The sequence below is a fragment of the Dipteris shenzhenensis genome, chromosome 12 (assembly GCF_047967505.1).
Source record: "Dipteris shenzhenensis isolate YYH24624 ecotype China chromosome 12, Dip_SZ_1.0, whole genome shotgun sequence".
Lineage (NCBI taxonomy): Eukaryota > Viridiplantae > Streptophyta > Polypodiopsida > Gleicheniales > Dipteridaceae > Dipteris > Dipteris shenzhenensis.
Genome location: NC_141607.1, coordinates 34534110 through 34558040, shown reverse-complemented (window position 1 = coordinate 34558040; position 23931 = coordinate 34534110). Strand labels below are relative to the sequence as shown.

General features: G+C 44.2%; 1 protein-coding gene across 1 annotated transcript in view; it reads right to left on the bottom strand.

Annotated features, from left to right (window-relative positions):
* Positions 1-2721: 2721 nt before the first annotated feature.
* The window catches only part of LOC147896132 (ribonuclease TUDOR 1-like), a 42045-nt gene continuing 20835 nt past the window's right edge, over positions 2722-23931 (bottom strand). Inside the window, exons 10-16 of the mRNA XM_087382180.1 lie at positions 22862-23230; positions 9333-9563; positions 8523-8711; positions 8183-8266; positions 5858-6055; positions 5111-5485; positions 2722-3267 (exon numbers count right to left, since the gene is read on the bottom strand). Of these exons, the coding sequence (XP_087238306.1) occupies positions 3091-3267; positions 5111-5485; positions 5858-6055; positions 8183-8266; positions 8523-8711; positions 9333-9563; positions 22862-23230 (1623 nt within the window). The 3' untranslated portion in view covers positions 2722-3090. The remainder of the gene's footprint in view (positions 3268-5110; positions 5486-5857; positions 6056-8182; positions 8267-8522; positions 8712-9332; positions 9564-22861; positions 23231-23931) is intronic.

Here is a 23931-nt window from a genome sequence, read left to right as displayed (position 1 = left end):
ATTGACATTACTCTAATCATTTGGATGTTACAAAAAAAATTTTGAAATTTGCTGTTGGACCTGCATATTGCTATGTCCCCCTCTCATGCTAATGTGTCCCCCTCTTAGGATTGAGCAAAGGATGAATGAAGTTCCTTCAGGCTTTGGTTCACTTACCCTAGTCACACTGCATTTGGAGGTTACGAAAAAAAAGTGAAATCTATTACTAGACCTGCATGCTAGTGTGTTTCCCACTCATGCTAATGTGCTCCCCTCTTAGAATGGAGAAAAGGACAAATGGAATTTCTTTGGGACCTGGTTTACTTACCCTAGTCACACTCCCCTGAGAAGTGTTATGTTCATGGGTTTCTCTCAAGTTACTAACAGCCCAAATATTACTCTAGTTACTACCACTGTGGCTATACTCGCTCATCAAGTTTTGTTTTGCTCCTTTCAAAGGAGACGTACATACGATGAACTCTTATTTAGTAATAAAATAGCCCTCTTTTGAATTCTCTAAGTGTTTTGGTTTTAAAATAAAAGTGTTGTCACGATAGTAAAATGAAGTACTAAAGAAGTACTAAAGATTAAGATAGCAAAATTGTCTCTTGATTTGATCGATTGTTGAGAGGTTGTCAGCTTTCCATTACTATGGTATGCCAAATTGTCTCTGTTGCTCATGTCTCTTGCTCCCTCATGATGATTGAATATACTTTTGTTCTAAGGAGATGGTGTTGTTGCAAAGCTAAGACCCTAAAACACTCCAAAGGGATTAGATACATTTCGTATGTTTTGTTGTTTCGTCGTTTCGACAAGTTTCATTTTGTTTCGTTTCAACTTTCCGGACGGAATGGATAGGTTTCGATTCTATACTTAATATATACCCTTATAGGGTTGAATAAGATCTACTATATTTAAGTCAGAGTGCACAAAGAGAAATACAAGTCAAGGCACTAAAAAGGACATTCAAAAAACAAACACGTTATTCAATTTTATTTAAATTCAATCTCTTTTCTCAAGTTCAGATAGGTTTCAAAATGATACTAAATACTTTTGTTCTAAGGAGATGGTGTTGTTGCAAAGCTAAGACCCTAAAACACTCCAAAGGGATTAGATACATTTCGTATGTTTTGTTGTTTCGTCGTTTCGACAAGTTTCATTTTGTTTCGTTTCAACTTTCCGGACGGAACGGATAGGTTTCGATTCTATACTTAATATATACCCTTATAGGGTTGAATAAGATCTACTATATTTAAGTCAGAGTGCACAAAGAGAAATACAAGTCAAGGCACTAAAAAGGACATTCAAAAAACAAACATGTTATTCAATTTTATTTAAATTCAATCTCTTTTCTCAAGTTCAGATAGGTTTCAAAATGATACTAAATATATACGAGGATAGGGGCAAATAAGATATTTTATATTTTTCTCCAAAAAAAAAAAGATTTTATATTCAAGTTTTAAGTGAACAAAGAGAAATACAAGTCAAGATACCTAAAAAGGAGATTAAAAACACAAACACATTCTTCAAAACAATCTCCTTCTCAAGTTTCAACCTTAGACCATTTAATATTTATGAAGTCAAAACTTAAAAGCATATGGATTCTAGAAAAAACGGGGCAAAAATGCATATTTTGATTTGGGTGAAACAAAGCTTTCATTGAGAGCGTTTTGTCCTATTTCAAAACGTTTCGTCTGTTACACAATTTGAGGTTTCAAACCAGACAAAATGGGTTTTCATGTGACTGAGTTCCAAATAACTACCATGTAAGTTAATTCTCCATTACAGAATCTTCTCTCTCCCCAACACCCCACCTTGCCGACAACCACATCATACATATTTTGGTTTTAGCTTCCACCCTTTCCCCTAAGACAACATTGCCTCTACCACTCATCAAACCCTTGGGCCTGGGTCGTTGGTTGAGTAGTATGGACCATGGAAAGAGACACATTCCTCTACACAAAGCTTAGCCCACCCTTTAACAATGATACAAGTTTTAATGAAAACGACACAACGGTGCTGATGATAAGATAAAATCCCAACAGGCATAGTAAGCACCTGTCCTCCATTTGGCACATTTGGTAGACAATTTCAAGGTACCAAAACCCCGAAACATTTAAACCAAATTGAGGATCCAGACGCACACAGGCAATACCACTCTCATCGACTCTCTACAAGCTCTTTTCAATGGTGAACCTTCTACTAAGAGCTTTTTAAGGCTCTTTATGTCTTTCGATACCTCTGTGTTTCGCTAAGAAAATTGACATTTATGTACCAAACAACCAACAGCAGCATAAGGTTGGTTGGACCATTCTTTCTTCTCATCGCCATACAAAATTTCAAAGTAAAATATAATCCCAGCCTCATGCAAGGACAATAGTATTATGCAAGACGCACAGAGGCAATACCACTCCCCTCGACTCTCTACAAGCTCTTTTCAATGGTGAACCTTCTACTAAGAGCTTTTTAAGGCTCTTTATGTCTTTCGATACCTCTGTATTTCGCTAAGAAAATTGACATTTATGTACCAAACAACCAACAGCAGCATAAGGTTGGTTGGACCATTCTTTCTTCTTCTCATTGCCATACAAAATTTCAAAGTAAAATATAATCCCAGCCTCATGAAAGGACAATAGTATGATGCCTACCATTGTAATGTATACTGAGTGCGTTATGAAATCACCACGTAACAAATAGACAAAAACTAAAAATTCAAACACTTCACTAACATTCATGCTCAGAAAGTTCTGCATCTGAAAGAATTTGCACCTTTGATTAGAATAACAGAAACACGCAGAATAATGCCATTCCCTTTGTAAAATCTGGCAACCTTGCAGGCATAGCTCTACAGCCTTAAAGGAAAGCTTAATCTCTTCAAAGCTGTTTTTATTGTTCCTGCTGCAAATAATACCAGTTCTCCACAGCCGACAATCACATCAATAAGCATTAAGAATAGATCGAACTATATTTCTACACAAAACTTGTGCACACCCTTACGTTTCAGGGGTGTGCAAATCCATTAGCACCTCTGGTTTCAGTTTGAATGACTTATGAAATTAATCTACACACGCTCTATGTCTACCTACCTCACAAAATTTCAAAGCCCTGTACTCAACGGCGACCCCTACGAGGAGCACTATCTTCATCATCAGATTCAACATCACCATATTGCCAAATGTTCAACCTTTTCTTCTTGGCAGCATCCTGATGCCCAGCTAGCCTGTCCAATTCTGCCAGCTTCTCTTTGGAATCCCATCTGTTCTTCTTCACGACCTTAGCATATCCTGCCTGGAAAACCCGAAGTACCAAACAATTAGTAAGCATCACATTAACTCTCTCTCTCTCTCTCTCTCTCTCTCTCTCTCTCTCTCTCTGTGCGTGCGTGCGTGGTGTGTGTGTGTGTGTGTGTGTGTGTGTGTGTGTGTGTGCGCGCGCGCGCGCGCGCGTAGTACCAAGATGGGATGAAATGGATGGAATAATGGGGAATGAGATCAAGGAGATAGTAACACAAAAGATGCTACAAAAATTATGGCAAAACCTACAATCAGCGGTGGTGCTCATAGTTTCATCAATTCTAAGACCTTACAGAAGGTGGGACTGATTGCTACTGAGATTGATCATGGGCTGAGAGTAGAGGTGGCAAATGGACAGCATTTGATCAGTAAATTTTGTTGCCAAAATGCAAAGATCAAGCTCTCTGAGGATTATGAATTTGCTGGGGATCTCTTGGCACTAGACATGGGCCCCCATTTAAAGGCCCATACTTGGGCAGTACAGAAATTCCAGTATCTAGGCCATCCAGCCTCTTCCTTGGTTCAGACCAGCACAATGTTGGAGAATCAGGAGAGCGCTTGTGAGCTGTAGACGAAGTACTCACAGTTCAGGAACCTTTGGACATTCCACGAGCACACTAAGGGGCTGATCTACAACCTTAGAAGAGGTGCACAGAAAGAGCAGGAGCAGATCTGTCCAAAGCAGCCACTGACTGCGGCACACGGTGGTCTAGAAGGGGTCTACAGTAGAAGGATCAGCAAACAGAAGCTATTCTTGGTGGCTTACCTTAGCATTTGTTAGCTGAAGGTGTTGTCACAGTTTCTGGTTATTTTGGACTTGGATATCACTCAATCTATGAGATTTTTTTTTGGCTGAATATCTGTGTATTCTCTCCATATCTGAAGTGTTCTCTCTGTAAGCACACGGAGTGAGTCATGTTAAATTCTCTCTTGTGATCTCGGGGTTCATCTTCCCATTAGGTGAGTAGTGTTGTTTCTAAGCAAGCAACCTACCTCTAGTTTTTCTTACAGTTGACCATCGTTTAAACATATGCTCTCAAACATATACACATATCTCCACACACACACATGCGCACATTTTTTTGTAAAAGCATGCGCGCGCGCACACACAAAATCTTTTTTTGGAGCGAAATCCATGTATTTTTATATTAGAAGCAGCAGTTCCCAGAAAGGAACATGCAATTACATCAGAAAATGGCATTATAAGACAAGTAAACAGGAGAATCTATCTGACGAGCACACAGACAATCATAAAGTGAACATGGGAAAAACATGGGCACGCGCGCACACACGAGAGCATCTATTTCAATTTTCTACACAGATCTTCGTATTGCTCCAGAGATAAAATGGGAAACACTAAGACCATGAAAATAGCAACTTAGCTTCCTCTCAGAGGTTCTAGCTGCAGCTTATGGGTAATGACAAGGTTATATATAACAGAAACCTTGTAGAGTATTTTCCTAGCACATAAAATGGCATAAAGAGAGAATAAAACATCAAATTCTCGGTAAAGCTTCAGTATATTAATGAGTTCTCCGTATGTCAGTAAAGCACTCTCTAACAAATCTTCCAGTAGAAAGGTGTTCCAATTGTGAAATCAGGAGTTCATAGGGCCTAGTTGGAATCACGTTGCTCTTCCAAAGTAGTGGCAATGATCAAAGGAGCAGACTTTAAAGGCTTGAAAAGTATTTCCACACGTAATCCCTACAGCGCTACAAACGATTTTCTTATTGATTTCCCATCCACCAAGATTAGCGCCAAACAAAGTAAGAGACCACAACATGCTCGCATTCTCCAAACAAAACACTAAACAGTAGCTCAACTGGTGGACATCTTACCTCAAGCATCGCAACATTTACTGATAGGTTCGCCTCTACATCGTAAAGAGTAACGCTAAGTATTGTGCCTGTTCCTTGGCCTTTAACTTTTCCACCAGAAGTATCTTTGTCAACCACCAATGCCATGAAGTTCTTGTCTCCAATGGTGCTACTAAGAAACTCTGCTGCCTCCTGTCCGTAGTCTTCCTCTAACTCTGGTACTTTGATATAAGACAGACTGAAAAGCAATGCCAAACCTGGAGATCCTATAGAAACAGATGTGTCCAAGGGACGAAGTCTAGAAAAAGGGACCATCTCTTGGTTTCCATAATCAATGTAAAAGACTTCATACTCCTCCTTGCCTAATGTTGAAGTCTGTCGTGGTGTATTCACTACCTGCATAGTTTCAACCAGCCCCAGATATTGAATTCTAAAATATTTGCAACTTTATACCAACAAGAATAGCTCACTCATAACTACATACACATGCATTGTCACCACTCTCTTTTCAAAAAAATTCATAGCAAGCTGCAAAAAGAATTCACTGATTTTTAATCCAACACTGTGGCCATCGTCTCAGATGAACCCAGATAAAATGCCATGGAATGGAACTTTTCAAGCAGCAAACAAAACACAGGCGACAAACACAAGGATGCATGGAATTCCACATCAAAGTGGGTGGTATTGAGCTAGAAACTCTGCATATCAACTCTAATAGAATATAAGACACAGCAAGCACTAAGATCCATGGCACTGTAAGCAGCTCACCATGGCACGATTCCAAGAACCATCAACAGCAAACTGGGCAATAACAGTCTCGCCTTTCTTTGGTTGAAAGGTAACTGGAGTAAGTGACTTGTCTTTTACTCTTAACCCTTCTAACTGCACCTGGATATTTGAGGCACGAGCATCATTGGCCAACTGTGCATAAAACTTTCCACCTCCCAATACCTCTGTCACACGAACCTGTGAGAAACAATCTTGCAAATTCAGAATTTATAGAAACAACCGTAAATGAGGTGAGAGAGGGTTTTCCATTTCTCTAGCAGGATCTCTCCCTCCCTCCCTTGCAGTTCACCAAACGCAGTGCTTTCTACCTTTACAGGCATCACACAATGCATACAGATCCCAACAAAAAAAGCATGGGATAAGCCTTTAATATGATATCATGTGTCAGATATAAGTTGTGCATTTACATCAAAAATAGCTCTACTACTAGCTTGACATTTTAGAAACAAGTGCCTCAATATTAAAGTGACATTTAAACCATTCAGTAATACTACAGGTGATGAGGGTCTATTCTCTATAGAAAATCAACACAAAAAGACAGACATTTCGAAACAAAATGGTCAGAAAACTGTCATCAACTTGGCAAGGTCAATGCCCCACATACAAGACCCCAAATGAGTGTTGTTGAGGCAGGCCTTGAAATTTGAAGCCTTCGGGACCCTTGCGAGAACATTTAACCCTTCAGAGGAGGCTTCTAACGAATTAGCCTTCAAAAAAAAGGGATGTTCAATGGAGCCCTTCCCAGCAGAAGAGTGACCAAAGTTTGACATTACCAAAAGAAAAGCCAAGGGCTTCAAGAACTAGCACATTGTATCATGCTATAATTCCGTGTGCACCATTGTAGCATGTGATTATAGCCTTTTATTTTAAACTGTACTTTGTGACATGGAAGCCTATAGTGCGTACAAGTGCATGTACACAACGTTTAGAGTCTAGATTTATCTTAAAACTAAAATGAATATCCACTACATTATCTAAAACTCTTCCCAGCCTTTTAGAATATAGGATAGGACTGGGACCTGCAGCCCATTTGCTCTCTCTCCTCCAGTCCTCACACTTACTACTCTCACTCTCCTCGAGTCCTTGCAAGAAGTCACTCAGGCCTGCCGCCTCACTCGTTACTTTTTGAGTCGCCAATTTCCAGCTCCCTTCAAGCACTCATAACAAGTTTGAGTCCAACCAAGTTCAAGGCTTTGCACGCTCCAGATGGATGCTGCTGCCCACAGAATCAACCCGGTGCAAGATTAGACCACCAAAACAGAACATGCTGATCAATCGCAGAAGTGAGGATTTGGTCTCACTGCAGTGTGCTTGCTTCAAGACAATTCAAGACAATAGGTCGCTGAGTGCATGCTGCTCTAGCCTCTACGTTCCAACCTCCAGTACGTCTATCTGGTTCTCAAAGTTCATAAATTTGTGCATCAATAATCATACCACTTTATTGTTGATTTGTGCGGACCTTCAGATCCAGTCAACAAATGATTCATACAGCAATACCTTGACTTGTGCATCTGGATGGCAGTGGTTGGTTGCAATGGTGCTCTTTGTGGGCTGTCTATGCTGGATTGTCTCTTTGCTATCCAGATTAGGCCAACCTTCAAGCTTCCACCACTTTGACAAAACATATAAAAACTATAACACATCAAGCAATAATGTACTATGAGGGCATGACTGATCAATTACAAATGATTGAGCAATTACATGTCGCCCTTTGTGGGCTGCCATGCTTTGCATGACACTGTTGTTGACGCTTCTTTGTAGTTACGCTGCCACTTCTACTCCTAGAGCTTACATCTCACATCAACTATCAGCTGACAATGGAGAGAATGAAACACAGGTTCGATAATGTTGCCTTCCAAAAAGAAAAATCATCACGTGTCCAAATACAATACTCAGCACAAAAACGAATACCAAAAAAAACCTAACAAAAGAAATGAAATAAGGCATGTATTCCAAGCAGATGAGACCTCTCAACCCTCATAAATATCACCAATTGCCTACAGCCACTATACAATCAAAATCAATAAAACCATGACAAGATAGGCACGTCTATCAGCTAAGAAAACACAGTAAAATCCTCCTTTCACTAAAGCATAAGTTCATCAAAGTTATCACAGCAAGCTTGAGACTACCAGCTAATCCCAAACAGTAAGCCATGATGCCATTCGTAACCAGCTTTGATATATCCACACCAAGGTATCAGTGCTTACAGATGAATCCATACATCAGAAATCAAAAAGAATCCAGACCACACAAAACATCAAATGATTGAAACCATAAGGATCGAGAATTGAGTTGGCTTGCCTGAAGAATTTCCTGCTTGGACTTGCTTCCATCCAATGACGAAGCATCAGATTCTTCCTTTCCTTCAACATACCCCTCCCAAACCTGCAACGTCATGCGGCCAATATCAAATTCTAGGGCCCTTTTGGAACATGCAGAAGGCTTTTAGTTGACACCTTCTGATAGTACATGCATCTCAGCCCCAGGAAAAAAACAAACACAGAAACAAAGACAACTACATACATGAGACTAGACTATATCCAGTCTTCCAATGCCTTACTCCCTGAACTATGACTGTCTATTGAAGAATGTATCCATATGAATGAGAAGAAACGTGGACAGTGTTCAAAAATTGAGAAACCTTTATCAACTGCTTCTTTGAACTCTGCTCAGCTTGAACCAACAAATGTCCCTCTGTAGTTCTCTCTGCACTAAAGAGAGGATGTAACTTTGCTAAACCAGCTTCAAGCAAAGAGATTGCTACATTTGACTTTGACTCCCACAGGGTACCCAAAAATGTTCCTGTTTTGTCCACGGTCTCTACCTCAATCTGCCCATACAAAATCAAATACACGTAACACTGAATGGTCAGACATTAACTAGCAATCACCTTGTCCTGACATATTCAAAAGACAGAAAGTAGTCCTGCACATACAGCGATCTAAATGTCAAGGTTCCAATCTTAGAAAATTTACACACACAATGTATGCACTCATTCAGACTGGTAAAAGTAAACATATTAGTACAGCTATGGTAGCACACTACCCTTCCTATTGACATAGTGTGTGCTTGTATTAGTAGCTGTTCCTGCATTTTCCTTCCTGGCCTTTCCATTTAACTTCTTACGTTTGTGTACGTAAGAAGTGAAATGGAAAGCACCTGCGCTTCTGATGGCTTTTCAATTTACAACCTTCCAGACACATTTGTGTACGTAATACAATCATAAACTTTCAGTTTCCATGTTCACACATATGAATACACAGATGTGAGGAACACCATGGACTTCCCTTGGACATGTCTATAAAAGCATATGCAAAGCTACCCTTTCAAATGAGAGAGAGAGAGAGAGAGAGAGAGAGAGAGAGAGAGAGAATAAAGTCAACATGATAGTCAGTAAAGATGTGATAGAGGATATGGAACAAATATATCTAAATTGAAATAAGACTCATACCTCCACATCCCTTTGAAGTATTCTGCGACGCATAAAAGCTATTGCATCATCTGCATATGGCTCTCCTCTGCCTGGGCACCTTACACCTGACAAGGAGAAAGCAATCGCACATGTTTCTTTAGGTATGATCAATTTGTAGCGATGGCCACTTAGCACATAATCTACAATGGCCGGAAGTCTCCTCGCTCTCTGAAGGAAGGGCAAAAACTGCTTTGCCTTCTGCGTAGTTCCCTGTACATAATCCAACAACTTTGAGCATATGCCATTACTAGTTCAAAAAAAGTATGTAAACAGAACACAGCGCTTTACAAAATAGAAAACCAATAAAATTACACATTGCAGGCACAAGGGAACACACTTTGGCTAAGATGCCGATGTACTAGAAAAAATAATATCATATGCACCCATCCTACAGGAAGATGCAGTGGCATGACTACTTGCCCAACAGTATGCTTTCGGCCTTGGGCTTGTGGCATGGAGTCAGCCCCCAAACGCTTCATGCACCAACTATTTCTAGAACAGGAACAGGATCCAGAAATTCAAAAATTCCCATCTTGGTGACAGCCATGTGCATAACAGCACTGAAATCCAACACCCAAGCCAAAAGATTCAAATGATCCATCCATGACACAGGAGCCCATCCAATCTCCAGATGCCACATGGCAGCACAAGGCAAACCTATTTGAGCCGCATCATCAAGACACGACATGTCTTGCAAGGCCTTGCACATGTTTAAAAAATCTTCCACGAAGCAGTTTGGACTCTGGAGCAATAAAGTGAAGTTTGAGGAGCAGCCATATAGGGCCGCCAATAAGAACCAGGGTCTTCATTTTCTTGCGGCATAGCAGCAGGACGGCTCCCATGTGGAAGACCTTAATGTGTCTGCAGGAACAGCAGCTAGGACCCTTGTATCTATTTGGCAACATTAACAGTAGTAAATTAAGAGGGCAGGCAAAAGAACATGCCCAAACTCATTCTCTAAAATCGAAACCAGCAATACAGTTTTACCCTCATAACATTATTAGCTTCATTATCTTGTACTAGCGCTTCTTAAGGGAGTTTGCCCAAGTAGCCACGTCACTGTCATGCTCACAAGCCATTCGAGCTGCTTTTTTCAAAAGATATGAAGAACCCAGCAGCAACTAGCATACCCATTCTCCCATGTACAACATGGATGCATTGGGTTATGCCATAGTAATAAGCTTGGCCCTGTTAGAAATTGACCAACAGAGGGTACACAGCGCAAAAGACTGATAGAATAACCCAAGAGCTCACACAGTGTGTGGGGTGTGGAATCGCAGACTTCTTAACTTAATGTGCATCACATAGATGTGCAGACTCATCAATAGACAATGAACCAGCCAGATAAAGAAACCACCACATCCTATATTTCCGTCCAAAGCTATGGACACAATACAAAAGAGAGAGATCCAGAGTCCCACCAATGGTGTGGTCCTCTTATCTTACCACAAGGTCCTTCTCCTATCTGCCGGCTATGTCTAGACTCGAGCCTGCGTGCTCCATCTCAAGCATCTGTAGACAATCTGTCCAGAATGATCCTCTCCACCTTACTGCCTGTGTATCAGCCTAGGTGGGCAGCACCTTGAGCTAGGTCTGCAGCTTCCTAGGCCTTCTTGGTGCTCAAAAATAGGCTCCAAGTGCTGATCTTTGTTGCTGCTCCTGCTTGCTGCTCCAGAGAATGAGTAATGAGGGCCTGGAGGCCCTCCTTTTATAGGCCCTCAAGGGGCTGCAAAAACCAACCAGGCAGGCTGCCTATGGCCGACCCAAACAGGCCGACTGTTGGGGTAAAGGCACATTGCCAACCCTTCATTAAAAGATAGGACACCTATGATTGTCTTAAGACAATCATAGGGTAAACCTAATCCTAATAAAACACAAGTGAGTTTGTGGTGTGGCTCATCATTCTTTCACACCCGCACTTGAGTGTCTCTCTCTCACTCTCACTCTCTTGCTCTTCTTCCCCCTTCACTCCCTTTCAACTGGTATCAGAGCCTTTCCTCTCCACTTCCTAGCCTACCCAACCCTTTCCGTACGGACGTACGGGCAGCGCCGTACGACCGTACGTCATCCGTACAGTCGTACGGACAAACTGCGGCGGCGCATTTCGCCTGCAGGGCAACAGACTAGGGCGCAGGCGGTACAGCAGATCAGGGTGAAGGCGGGCTGCAGGGCGACAGCGCGGGCGCGGGCGCGGGCTGTGGCGTGGACGCGGGCGTGGGCGCGGGCTGTGGCGTGGGCACGGGCAGCGACGCGGGTCGCGGGCCTCCTTGCATAGCAGCTGCTAGCTGCAGCTCGAGGCGCTGCATCAAGCAAGCAGCCAGCAGCTGCTACTAGCTGCTAAGCCTCTCGAGGCATCGCGCAGCTGGATCTCCTTTGACGTGCGTGTGTGCGCGTAGAGAGCCAGGCAAGTACAGCATTCGATTTTTCGCTGAAAAGACTCGACAGAATTTTTTTTTGGGGGAAGCGTGCCTACTGCAGGTATAGAAAGTACAGCAGGTACTCTGCAGGTACATAAAAGTACAGCAGGCACACAAATTTCTTTTTGGGAGAGGAATAGTGCTGAAGCACTCTGTTTTGTGCGTGGTACATGCATGTACGCGCAGTACATGAAGCGTTCCTGAAGCATTTCAGCTGTATACTGTGCATTTGTTGAGGTACAGCAGGTACTCTCGTGTCCCTCACGCTTGAGGTGACTTGTGCCACAGTGGTGGTGTTTGCGCAGTTACTTGTCTTTCAGGAAGGTCAGATGCTTGTTTTGCAGAAGCTTCTATGCATTTACTGAGTGCAATTCTCAGTTTTGGGTGACCATTTCAAAGGGCTTTTGCCTGGACGTGTTTGCAGTATATGCCTTGAGGCAGTGTGTAGCCAGGGAGCACACATTTGCTTTGTTTCCGCAGTGCATTTGGTGACATTTGTTGCAGGTCACATTCTTTGTACGCACTTTGAAAATCTCAGTTGAGCCACGCTTGGTCAGGGCGCATCGAGTTTACTCGGTCCCTAACTGCCCATCGTTGACAGTGCTCAAAAGATTTTCTTCTTGGTGTTTGTACGTTGTGATTTGTGTTGTTACTGAGTACACAGGGGCAGTCTATGCATTGCACATTGTCAGGTAAAAGTGTCAGAGAGATTTTCATAGTGTGTGCGTCATCCGTGTGAATCTTGACAAGCTGAATCAGCTTATCATCTATTACCTCCCTGATGAAGTGATACTTCACATCAATGTGATTTGTCTTTGCATGAAAGACAGGATTGTGTGCCAACTGAATAGCACTTTGACTGTCACAATGCATCAATGGAATATCACCAGTGCCTTTACCCCAACATGGAAGACTCCAGGTAGTTCACTCATTATGAGGGGGACAATTGGAAGATCATGACGGCTGGATTGCTCGAGTTCGAAGGCAGGAACGTCATTGAAGGTGGTGCTATTAGAGATGGACCTGTGTACAAAGATTGTGTGCGGAAGCGGAACCAGACCTAGTGGAGCAGGAGCCATTGGATTGAAAAGCCAGGAAAAGATTTCGACATCGAAATGCTCCAGAGGACTACGACCAGGGAGTTATTGGAGCATCGTCATCGACGTGTTGGCATTGGGCCGAGATGTGTCAGTGAGAGGGGGTGTTGGAAAGATTAACTCACCATCTGTAAGCCCCCTTATGAGGAGAGGGGGGGGGTGAACCTAGGGTTTCAAAGTCTGACACATGAGCAGTAGCATGGCTGCCTTGTGGGCAAGAATCAAAGAGAGAGAGGTATCTTGGACAGATGGCGCAGCATGGCGGGAGGCTGGAGGCAGGTACACGGCCTGCATCATGGATGTCACATGGCGCAAGATGGCAGGAGAGCCTGCAAGGAGAGCCAGCAGCCAGGTCGGCCTGTTTGGAGGCTGGTAGGGCTGGTCACAGCAGCTTACCAGGCCTGGAACAGGGGCAGACTATGCGGGCTAGACCCCACAAGATTAAATGGCATATGGCCCTGGTTTTATAGCCCCACAGGGCAGTGGGGTGGCAGGGCACAAGTCGGCCTGCATAGGGGTTGTGCCCTTGCCTTGAAGTGTAGGCCAAAGGCCCTGGAAAAGAAAGCCCCAAAGGGGCATTTATAGCAGACCAGGGCAGGGCCTGGTCGGCTGAAAGGGAGTGAAGGGGGAAGAAGAGCAAGAGAGTGAGAGTGAGAGAGAGACACTCCAGCGCGGGTGTGAAAGAATGATGAGCCACACCACAAACTCACTTGTGTTTTATTAGGATTAGGTTTACCCTATGACTGTCTTAAGACAGTCATAGGTGTCCTATCTTTTAATGAAGGCTTGGCAATGTGCCTTTACCCCAACAACCTCCCACCTAAACGCCAATGTGCCTAAAGGGGAGAAAAGAATAAAAATTACAGCAATATACAGTTACTGTAGACAAGACCATAAAGTAAGAATGGTCTCATCCTAATCCCATGATGTGGCGGCAATGTGCAAACCGCTCTGTAGGCAAGCTCTTAGTGAGCAAATCTGCAGGATTATCATCAGTATGCACTTTCACAAGCTCAAGTCGCTTGTCTTCCAGTACCTCCCTGATGAAATGATATTTCACTTCTATGTGCTTGGTCTTCTGATGAAAGACCGGATTCTTTGTCAACACGATAGCACTCTGACTATCACAATGCAAAACTGGCATATCTCCTGTAATGCCCAAATCTCCCACCAGCCGAGTAAGCCATATTGCTTCCTTGCAGGTCTCAGTGGCTGCAACATATTCAGCTTCTGTGGTTGACAGTGCAACGCATTTCTGCAACCGAGACACCCATGATATAGCACCTCCTGCAAATGTGAAAATATAACCGGTAGTAGACTTCCGGTTATCTGCATTCCCTGCATAGTCTGAATCTGTAAAACCATGCACCAATGCATCTTGCCTACCATAGCATATGCACAAGTCTTTGGTACCCTTGAGATACCTCAAGACACCTTTCACTGCTTCCCAATGCCGCTTGCCTGGATTTGCCATATACCTGCTGATGACTCCCACCGCAAAGCCAATATCCGGACGAGTGGCAACCATGGCATACATCAAAGATCCAACTGCAGATGCATACGGAACCTTGGCCATTTCAGCCTTATCATCATCTGATCTGGGGCTGTCCTTACTGCTGAGTTTTAAATGTGGAGGCAACGGGGTACTAATGGACTTCCCCCCCTCCATTTTAAACCTCTGCAGTACTTTGTCAATGTACTCTTTCTGTGACAGAAACAAAAGTCCCTTGGACCTGTCACGAGTAATACGCATGCCAAGAATATGATTTGCATCACCCAAGTCTTTCATGTCAAAAGACTTATGCAGTTGTTTCTTCAAAGCACAAATCTCATGCTGAGATTTACTGGCAATAAGCATGTCATCCACATATAGAATGAGTAGCATCAAACTGCCATCCTTTGCCCGTTTGGTGTACAAGCAATGATCGGTCTCACACCGATGATACCCTTGGGACTGCATGAAGGCATCAAACTTCTTGTACCATTCCCTTGGCGCCTGCTTGAGTCCATACAAGCTCCTCTTGAGCTTACACACAAGCTGCTCTTTCCCTCTAGCAGCATATCCCTCTGGCTGACTCATATAGATCTCATCATGGAGATCTCCGTGAAGAAAGGCTGTCTTCACATCCATCTGACATAAATCCATGTCATCACGAGCAACAAGAGCCAACACTGCTCTCAAAGTAGTCATCTTGACTACAGGGGAAAAGATCTCATCAAAGTCAATGCCCTTCTCCTGCTTAAATCCCTTGGCAACCAATCTGGCCTTATACCTAGGTAAAGCATTTGAATCCACTTTGACTTTGTAGACCCACTTGCATGGCAAAACCTTTCTGCCTGCAGGTAACTGCACCAAGTCCCATGTATCATTCTGAAGTAGGGAGTCCATTTCTGACTGCATGGCTTTCTCCCACTTCTTTTTCTCTGTTCTTCCCATAGCTTCCTTGAAGCTGGAAGGCTCACCACAATCTGTCAGCATGATAAAATCAGCCACATTATTGGCTCCTTGAACAAACCTGGCAGGAGGCCGTTGTGCACGGGTGCTCCTCCTAACAAAATGTTCCGGATTAGGCTGCTGTCCAGCCTGTTCTTCATGCATGACGGGTGGCTGTACCACCATATCTGGCTGTGCTACAGCTCCATCTGCTGGCATATCCAGTGGTGCATCATTGGCAAAATTATCTGGCTGATTTTCAGCCTGTATACCCTCTTGAACAGGGTGATCTGCAGCAGGCTGCTGCTGCATATAAAAGGGCATTCTTTGCTGTCCAACATCATCATAAATAACCCTCCTGTATTCCACAGGTTGCACGGGTTCCTTGTGTACACTATCCTCTTTAAAGATGACATCATTGCTGCGTATAATCTTCCGTTTAACGGGATCCCATAATCTGTACCCCATTTCACCTTCGTCACCATAACCCATAAAGATGCATCTGATAGACTTTGGATCCAGTTTGTTGCGCAGTTCTTTGCGTACATGAGCAAAGCACTCGCAGCCAAATACACGTAAGTGCTTATATGAAGGTGGCTTGCCAGACCACACCTCCTCTGGCACTTTCAACTCCAAAGCCTTGTTTGGCGACCTGTTAATAATGTGAACTGCTGTTTGCATGGCTTCTGCCCAAAAGCCATGGGGTAATGCAGCATAAGACAACATACATCGAACCTTTTCCTGAATAGTTCGATTCATCCGCTCACTTGCACCATTTTGAGATGCATTATGAGGGGCTGTGAGTTCTTGTTTGATGCCCTTAGCTTGGCAAAACTGCACAAAAGCATGTGACACATACTCACCCCCATTATCGGATCTGAGGCATTTCAGCCTACGACCTGTCCGATTCTCTACCTGAGCGACAAACTTCTTGAAAGCATCTAAGGCATCTCCCTTATGCTTGAAGAAATAGACCCACACCTTATGTGTGGCATCATCAATGAAAGTAATAAAATATTTTGCACCCCTTAGTGATAACTGTGGCATCTCACACAAATCAGTGTGCACTAGATCAAGTGGTGCTCTATTCTGGGGAGTTCTCCTCTTATGAGGAGTGACAGAGTGCTTGCCGAATATACAATGATCACAAGTAGGCAAATCTGAAAAAGAAAGAGGCGGCAGATAACCCAAACGTGACAGTTCTTGCATTCCTTTAACAGACATGTGTCCCAACCGGCTATGCCACAATGAAACCTTTGGCAGCTCGGTTATGGCAACAACATGATTACCCACACTGGAAACATAAAGAGGGTACAAGGTATCACTCTTAAAACCCTCAGCCACTACAGTCTGGCCATCAGTAATCACCCATTTGGAATCCCCAAATGTGGTGTGGTAACCACTGTCATCCAATAAGCCAGTGCTAATCAGATTTTTCTTGATTTGCGGCATATGGTGAACACCATCAAGCATAAATGACCGTCCATCAGGAAATACTATCTGTATACTGCCAATCCCTGCAATCTGACATGCATAGTTGTTCCCAAGATGAACAACTCCATGAGTACCTGTGTAGGAAGTAAACCACTCCCTATGAGGAGTAACATGAAAAGAGGCACTTGAATCCAAGAGCCAGGTGTGCATGTCATGGCCATCAATAACCAAAGCATGTGCTATTACAGCAGAAGAGCATAAAACATCATGTATGTCACTGTCACTGTCCTCTGCTGCAACATTCACTGCATCCAAGTCATCTGCCTTGGCCTTGCCTTTGCCTTTGCTTGCATTTCTTGCATCCTTTGTTTCAGCCTTCTTGGCTTTCTGATCCCGTATGAACTTGAAGCACTTAGACTTCACATGTCCCTTCTTGCCACAATAAAAGCATTCAATGTCCTTTTTGCCACGGGACTGACTGCGGGATTTGGACTTACTAGCAGATCTCCCCTTCTGCTGAGTCCTGCCTCTGTCCTGTACCTGCAAAGCATTTGAAGACTTGCTGCCCGCATTATTCTTCTTGCTCATCTCCTCCATAAGGAGAGAGCTCTCTACATCAGCATAAATAAGAGTGGCATTCGAGTTTGACAGGGTGGTGTTGAAAGTGTCCCAACTCTCGGGGAGGGTACACAGCAAGAAAGTAGCCTTGAACTCCTCATCAAGGTTCAACCCCTGTGCAATCAGCTGTGTAAAGATGGCATTGAACTCACTCAAGTGTGAGGTCATAGCTGTACCTTCCTTCATACGAAGATCGACCAACTTCTTCAGCCAATAAACCTTACTGGCTGAGCTCTTTTGGGCATACAATTCTTCTAGTCTTTGCCATAGACCATAAGAGGTCTTTTCAGCCTGTACATTGAACACAAGAGTGTCTGAAATAGTGAGCATGATAGCTGCCCTCGCGGACAAATCAAGCTCTTCCCAGTCATCAGCTGCCATGTCAGATGGCTTGACACCCTTCACCCTTATGGGCTTAGCAATCTTCTTTAACAGAAGTACATTCAAGCACTGTTCTGCCCATAATGCATAGTTGTGTGCTCCTTCCAGTTTCTTTATGTTCAGAATTGAAGAATCACTTCCCCCTGATGCCATATCAGATGAGGAAAGTACCTGACTCCCTGGAAGTAAAAAGACTGAATAAAAATTCTGATTTCTCAGAAAAACCTGCTCTATTCAAGAGCTAGAAGCACTCTCAATGGTGCTGTTTTTACTGTCAGGGAAATCTGCAGCAAAACAGTAAATGACCCTGCAAATACTGTACCTTCTGACACACTGTACTGTGCTCAAAGAGGCATAAAAACAGTAATTTCAGACTGCTGCAGCTGCTCAACAAGTGCTTAACAGTGCATAATCATCTGACAAACCACAAACACTGCTGTAAACACTGCTGTACTGACTGTACTGATCACTTTTCCCACCTCAGATGAGGTATTGCACTGAGTTAAATTGCAGAAACCACTTGGCAAACACCCAAAAAAAAATGACACTTCAGCCTGTCACAAAACCTGCAACAGTAAATGGGATAAATCCCAAGCAATCACCCTTATACCAAGGGGAGAAAATGCATCTGAAGATCTCTGTCGGTAACCCAAGTCCAGCAGATTTGTTGACAAAAGGCTTGCCTGCAGAGCGGTTTGCACATTGCCGACAGTTGATGGGTATAGGTTGAGCCTCATTTTGCCCTTGTACTCCATTGTGTATATGCTGTATTTCTCTCATTTATTTTTACTTGAGGGCATATTGCCTTTAAGTGGGAGGTTGTTGGGGTAAAGGCACTATGGCCACCCAAGTACAGTTAGTACACTTAAGTACAGTTAGTACTTTTATTGTTAAGTACACTAAGTACTGTGTACTTAGTGTTGTAACCTTATCCATTGATATAAAAGGTTGACTGTGTGCTAGGGGAGGTACACACATACTTCTTATCCCCACACTCTTGTGTCTATTGTGTGTGTCGGTGTGCTCTCTCTTTCTCTCTCTCTCTCTCACCCTCACATTCCAAGCACCATGCTCTGAGGGTCTGTTTCAACCTGTCCTTCCTTTGGCAAGATCCGCAACAAATGAATATCTCCAGATAACCTGGACTATGAACTCTCACTGACCTCTCAAGCAGGTACTCTTCTAGCTTCAGTACACCTTGTCCATCACCTTCCAGCAATCTGTGTCCGAGATTTGAAGAAGCACCCACCCTTCCCCTTCTACCTTCGAAGAAGGCCAATTCCTTCCAATCTCGCATTACCTGAGACAAATGAAGAGCAGAGTCTCTCCACAGCATGCTATAAAGGCTCAAATTTAGAACATCAAGTACATACCTAGATGAATCCAGGAACATTCCCAAACTCATCCTCTAAAAACACAACATAGTGCAATTTCAATCTCATGATAGTCACTCACAAGGTTGAAAACCATAAACTCCATCATGCATAGCAGGAACTAGCTACTATGACATACCACATCGTCGTACTGCCAATGTGCTTGCTCTGAAAGCAAACCATGCACCTCATCTAGGCACATACCAATAGCCTGTGTAATTGTCCCCTTCTGAAGTACAACATCCATCTGAACATGAAACCCCAGAGCACTCCATGGAATCCACCTTTGTGTCAGTATCAAGAGCCACGCACCTAGAAGATACCAAGGACTCCATGCTGTCCTTCACCTTCACAAAGGCATCTAACTCCTCGTCGCCCCACATCTCAATGTCAAACATCATCACTGTGGTTTCTGGGTCGGCATATCTAACATCAATAACACATGGACAGCTCTTCGATTACCACATTATCTTTGGCTTTTGTGTCACGCTTCGAATCTGAGTCAGACTCCTTTCTCTTGTTTTTTTGATCCACCTTCTTCTTTCTGCAATCCTTCGCAAAATTACCTAGCGTGTCACAATAGAAGCACTTCTTCTTCTGCTTCCTCTTTGAAGTGTCCTCGTCATCTGAGTCATCCTTCTTGGACTTGCCACCGTTACGCTTACCCTTCCCTTTGCCAACAATGTCTTGTCATCTTTGTCGTTGTTGTAGAGCTTCTCCCTAGCTTCTTCCTGTAGCAATAATGGACCCAACACCTCAAAAGTCAGAGGTTTGGTCCTCTGTCCTGCTGTCACAATTGTAACAAAGTTTTTGAAACTCCGAGGTAGCCTCTTCAATACCATCAAGGCCAAATGGCACGAGTCCACCTTCTGACCAACTGATGCTAGTTGATCCCTCACCACCTTAACCTTCGTCAAGTGGTCATGTTACCGAATCTCCCTAATCCATACAAGGTTGTAGAGCTGATGTTGAAGAAGCAAGATCCGGGATGTGTTGTCTGACTCATACAGATCCTTTAGAATGGTCCACGCCTCTACTAACGTGTCGGCCATCTGGATGTGAGAAAGCACAGAGTCTGCCGTAGTCCCTATGATCAATGCCACCCATGGGCATCTCTGTCTTCCCAAGCTTCGAGATCCTCTCCATCTATTGGCATGAGTATCTTCCCCTGTTTGTCCACCATATCCTCTAGCTTAGCCTCCACTCCCGTGGTCAATTTCCACAACTTTCAAGCCACTAAATGACTCCGGATCTTCACCTTCCAGATCGGCTAATTTGTCCCATCCAGTTTCCTAGACTCTCCAAAGTTAGGGATGGTGAAAGAAAGAAATATGAGGGAGGACAAAGGAGAGCAAAGGCTGAAGAGGCTTCTGAAACCGACATCTGTTGCTAAACCACATAGCAAAGTCGATCAAACTCAACCTTCCGTAAATCAGAACTCTGTATGCACCCGACTGAACCAGAGTCATCCTCCTTGCAAGGGCACTGTCCTCCAGTCGTGGAAGTCGATTCCCAAAAGCTTTTGAATCAAGGTCATCCTTCATCAAGGTCCCTGCCTTCAGGCTCCCACACATGTGAGCCTCCTACTTGGGCTCTGATAGCATGTTAGAAATCGACTAGCAAAGGGTATGCACAGCAAAAGACTAATAGAATAACCCAGGAGCTCACACAACGTGTGTGGGGTGTGGAATCACAGACTTCTTAACTTAATGTGCATCACATAGATGTGCAGACTCATCAATAGACAATGAACCGGCCAGATAAAGAAACCACCATATCCTATATTTCCGTCCAAAGCTATGGACACAATACAAAAGAGATAGATCCAAAGTCCCACCAATGGTGTGGTCCTTTGATCTTACCACAAGGTCCTCCTCCTAACTGCCGGATCTCTAGACTCGAGCCCCCGTGCTCCACCTCGAGCGTCTGTAGACTTTCTGTCCAGAATGATCCTCTCCACCTTAGTGCCTATGTATCAGCCTAGGTGGGCAGCACCTTGAGCTAGGTCTGCAGCTTCCTCAGCCTTCTTGGTCCTCCAGAATAGGCTACAAGGCCCTCAAGGGGCTGCAAAAACCGACCAGGCAGGCTGCCTATGGCCGACCAGGACCTGCCCTGGTCTGCTATAAATGCCCCCTTTGGGGCTCTCTTTTCCAGGGCCTTTGGCCCACACTTCAAGGCAGGGGCACAGCCCCTATGCAGGCCGACTTGTGCCCTGCCTCCCCACTTCCCTGTGGGGCTATAAACCAGGGCCATATGCCCTTTAACCTTGTGGGGTCTAGCCCCATAGTCTGCCCCTGCTCCAGGCCTGGTAGGCTGGCTGTGACCAGCCTACCAGCCTCCAAACAGGCCGACCTGGCTGCTGGCTCCCCTTGCAGGCTCTCCCACCATCTTGCACCATGTGCCATCCATGATGCAGGCCGTGTACCTGCCTCCAGCCTCCCACCATGCTACGCCATCTGTCCGGGATACCTCTCTCTCTTTGATTCTTGCCCACATGGCAGCCATGCTGCTGCTCATGTGTCAGTCTCTCAAACCCTAGGTTCACGCCCCCCCATGCTCTCCTCGTATGGGGGCTTACAGATGGGAAGATGCCCTACCCAACATACAAACGGTGTACCCAGTCCACTACACCAGCTATTATATGGTCACTCCCCCTGCGTGTAGCTACAGCACCACCGTGAGGCCCTTGGTATGGTATACAATGTTCGAAAAATTTGGCACTACTTGCTTGATAACCCCTTCGTGTTTTTTGTTGATCCCCAAGCTCTAATGTATTTGATTAACAAAAAGTCATCCAAGGTAGGCTATAGTATGATGATCATACATAAGCCACCTGTTGGACAATAGAAAGTGACCTAGCATCCTTTCCCCTTGACCTACACATGGAGCAGCCAAAGGAGACAGCAAGGCAGAAACAACTAAGGAGCAAGGTCTTCATCTTTGGGCACCCTGAGGGAGCATCTTGCAGGCTTTTCAATTGCAGCACCTGGAGGTTTGTATCTTTCAAACATTTGGCAAGATTAAGAATAGAGACTATTATATTCAGACAGAGGGTCAATTGCAGCCCAATGCTACGTGAAACACAGTGATATTTTATCATCATTATTAAAAGTAGAAAGCTGCATCCTTCCACTGAACAATCAAAACAAGAATTGAAACCTCTCCATTCATGCCATTACAGAGAACAGAATGAAGGTGAATGAAGGTAGAGTTTGGATCCTTGATAAGAAAATTAAGGCGGAAGGAGTATCAAGTAACTCTCTATAGGATGACAATCTTAACAGCTTTTGCACATGGACGTGCTCTGTGACATGCAAAAAAATGGTCTGGTGGATAGTTTGGTGCAATCCATTCATCTAAAGACATTTGCGCTTCTGCCATGATGGGCAACGGGCAAGCAAACAAGGCAACCATTCCCCAAGGAATCCACATTGAATACAAAGGGGTCCTCCAACTCATAGACTCGGATATTTGTGGAGACATGCCTACACCATCACTTAGGTGCAGTATATTTTCTAGCCTTCATAGATAATTTCAGTAGAGAACATCTGGGTATTAAAAAGTCTGAGCTATTCCAATACAGCAAGCATAGGATGAAATAGAGTTCAGTTTTCTCACAACCGGCCAAACCATGAATATTATCAGATCGTGAACACAAATCGGATAGTCTTTTTTCTTTTTTCGTTTTTCTTTGTTCTTTTTTAGTTTTTTCATCCTCTAGTATTTGATGGATAAACGTGTGAAAGGCACTTACTTGCAAAGACAAGTCACTGATATGCATTGGAGGAGGCTCTTTGGTTGAGTGTATTCCCTTTTTCCCTTTCATCGCTCTCGACTCGGCAGCAAGTAGAGCATCGTAATAACTAGATCGATCTTCGAAATCCCGGTGCCTAACTACTGTAGCAAGTCCTCTCACAACGATCATTTCTGCAACATTAATACCTTCAGGCTGCCCAGGAACAGGTAAAGATGGAGCTGCATCCAGAGCTTCACCCTTTGATGCAGACACCAAAAAGACAGAACCAAAATCCATGACACGTGCATCCATTGCAGCTGGATTGGGATTGGGTGTTGGTCCATCAGCTGCAGTGACCTTTCGTGAATATTCCATGATCACATTAACCTGCAAAAAAGAGACGACCAACATCCATTCCATTTAGAAACTCTCCCAGACAAAAACAAAACATATTTTCAAAGCCATTTCTCTGTCAAACAAGGTGATTCAATATGCTTGAACCATGTTATGTAGACCCTAATAGCTATATAGTCCTCAATTCTAGGTGATGATTGGATTATGTGTTTCCTTTTAGAGATCTGCATATCCCCTCATGTACATATGCTGATTTGAGTGTTGGGGTAAAGGCACATTGCCACCCTTTAAAATGTTATGACACCTATGACTGTCTTAAGACAGTCATAGGGTGAATCCCTAATCCTAATAAAACCTATGAGTTTGTGGTGTGGCTCAACACATTTGACACACCCACACTTCTTGTGTCTCCCTCTCTCTGTCTCCATCGTTCCACTCCCTCTCTCTTTCCCTCACAAGTGGTATCAAAGCCTTCCTCTCCCTCTTATTTTCCGGTCTACCCCTCCCTCTACCCCTTCCTCTCCCCTCGGGCCTCGTGCCCTCTGGCAGCGGTGTGCGAGCAGGGCGCGGCAGCAGCAAGCAGGGCGCCGCCACGCGCAGCAGGTGCGCGACCCGCCACGCGCAGCAGGCGCGCACGCAGCCACAGTTGCAGCAGCAGCTAGCTGCTGCTAGCTGCTACCCGCCTACCAGCGGCCGCAGCCTACCAGGCGGGCGCAGCCAGCGCGCAGCACCGG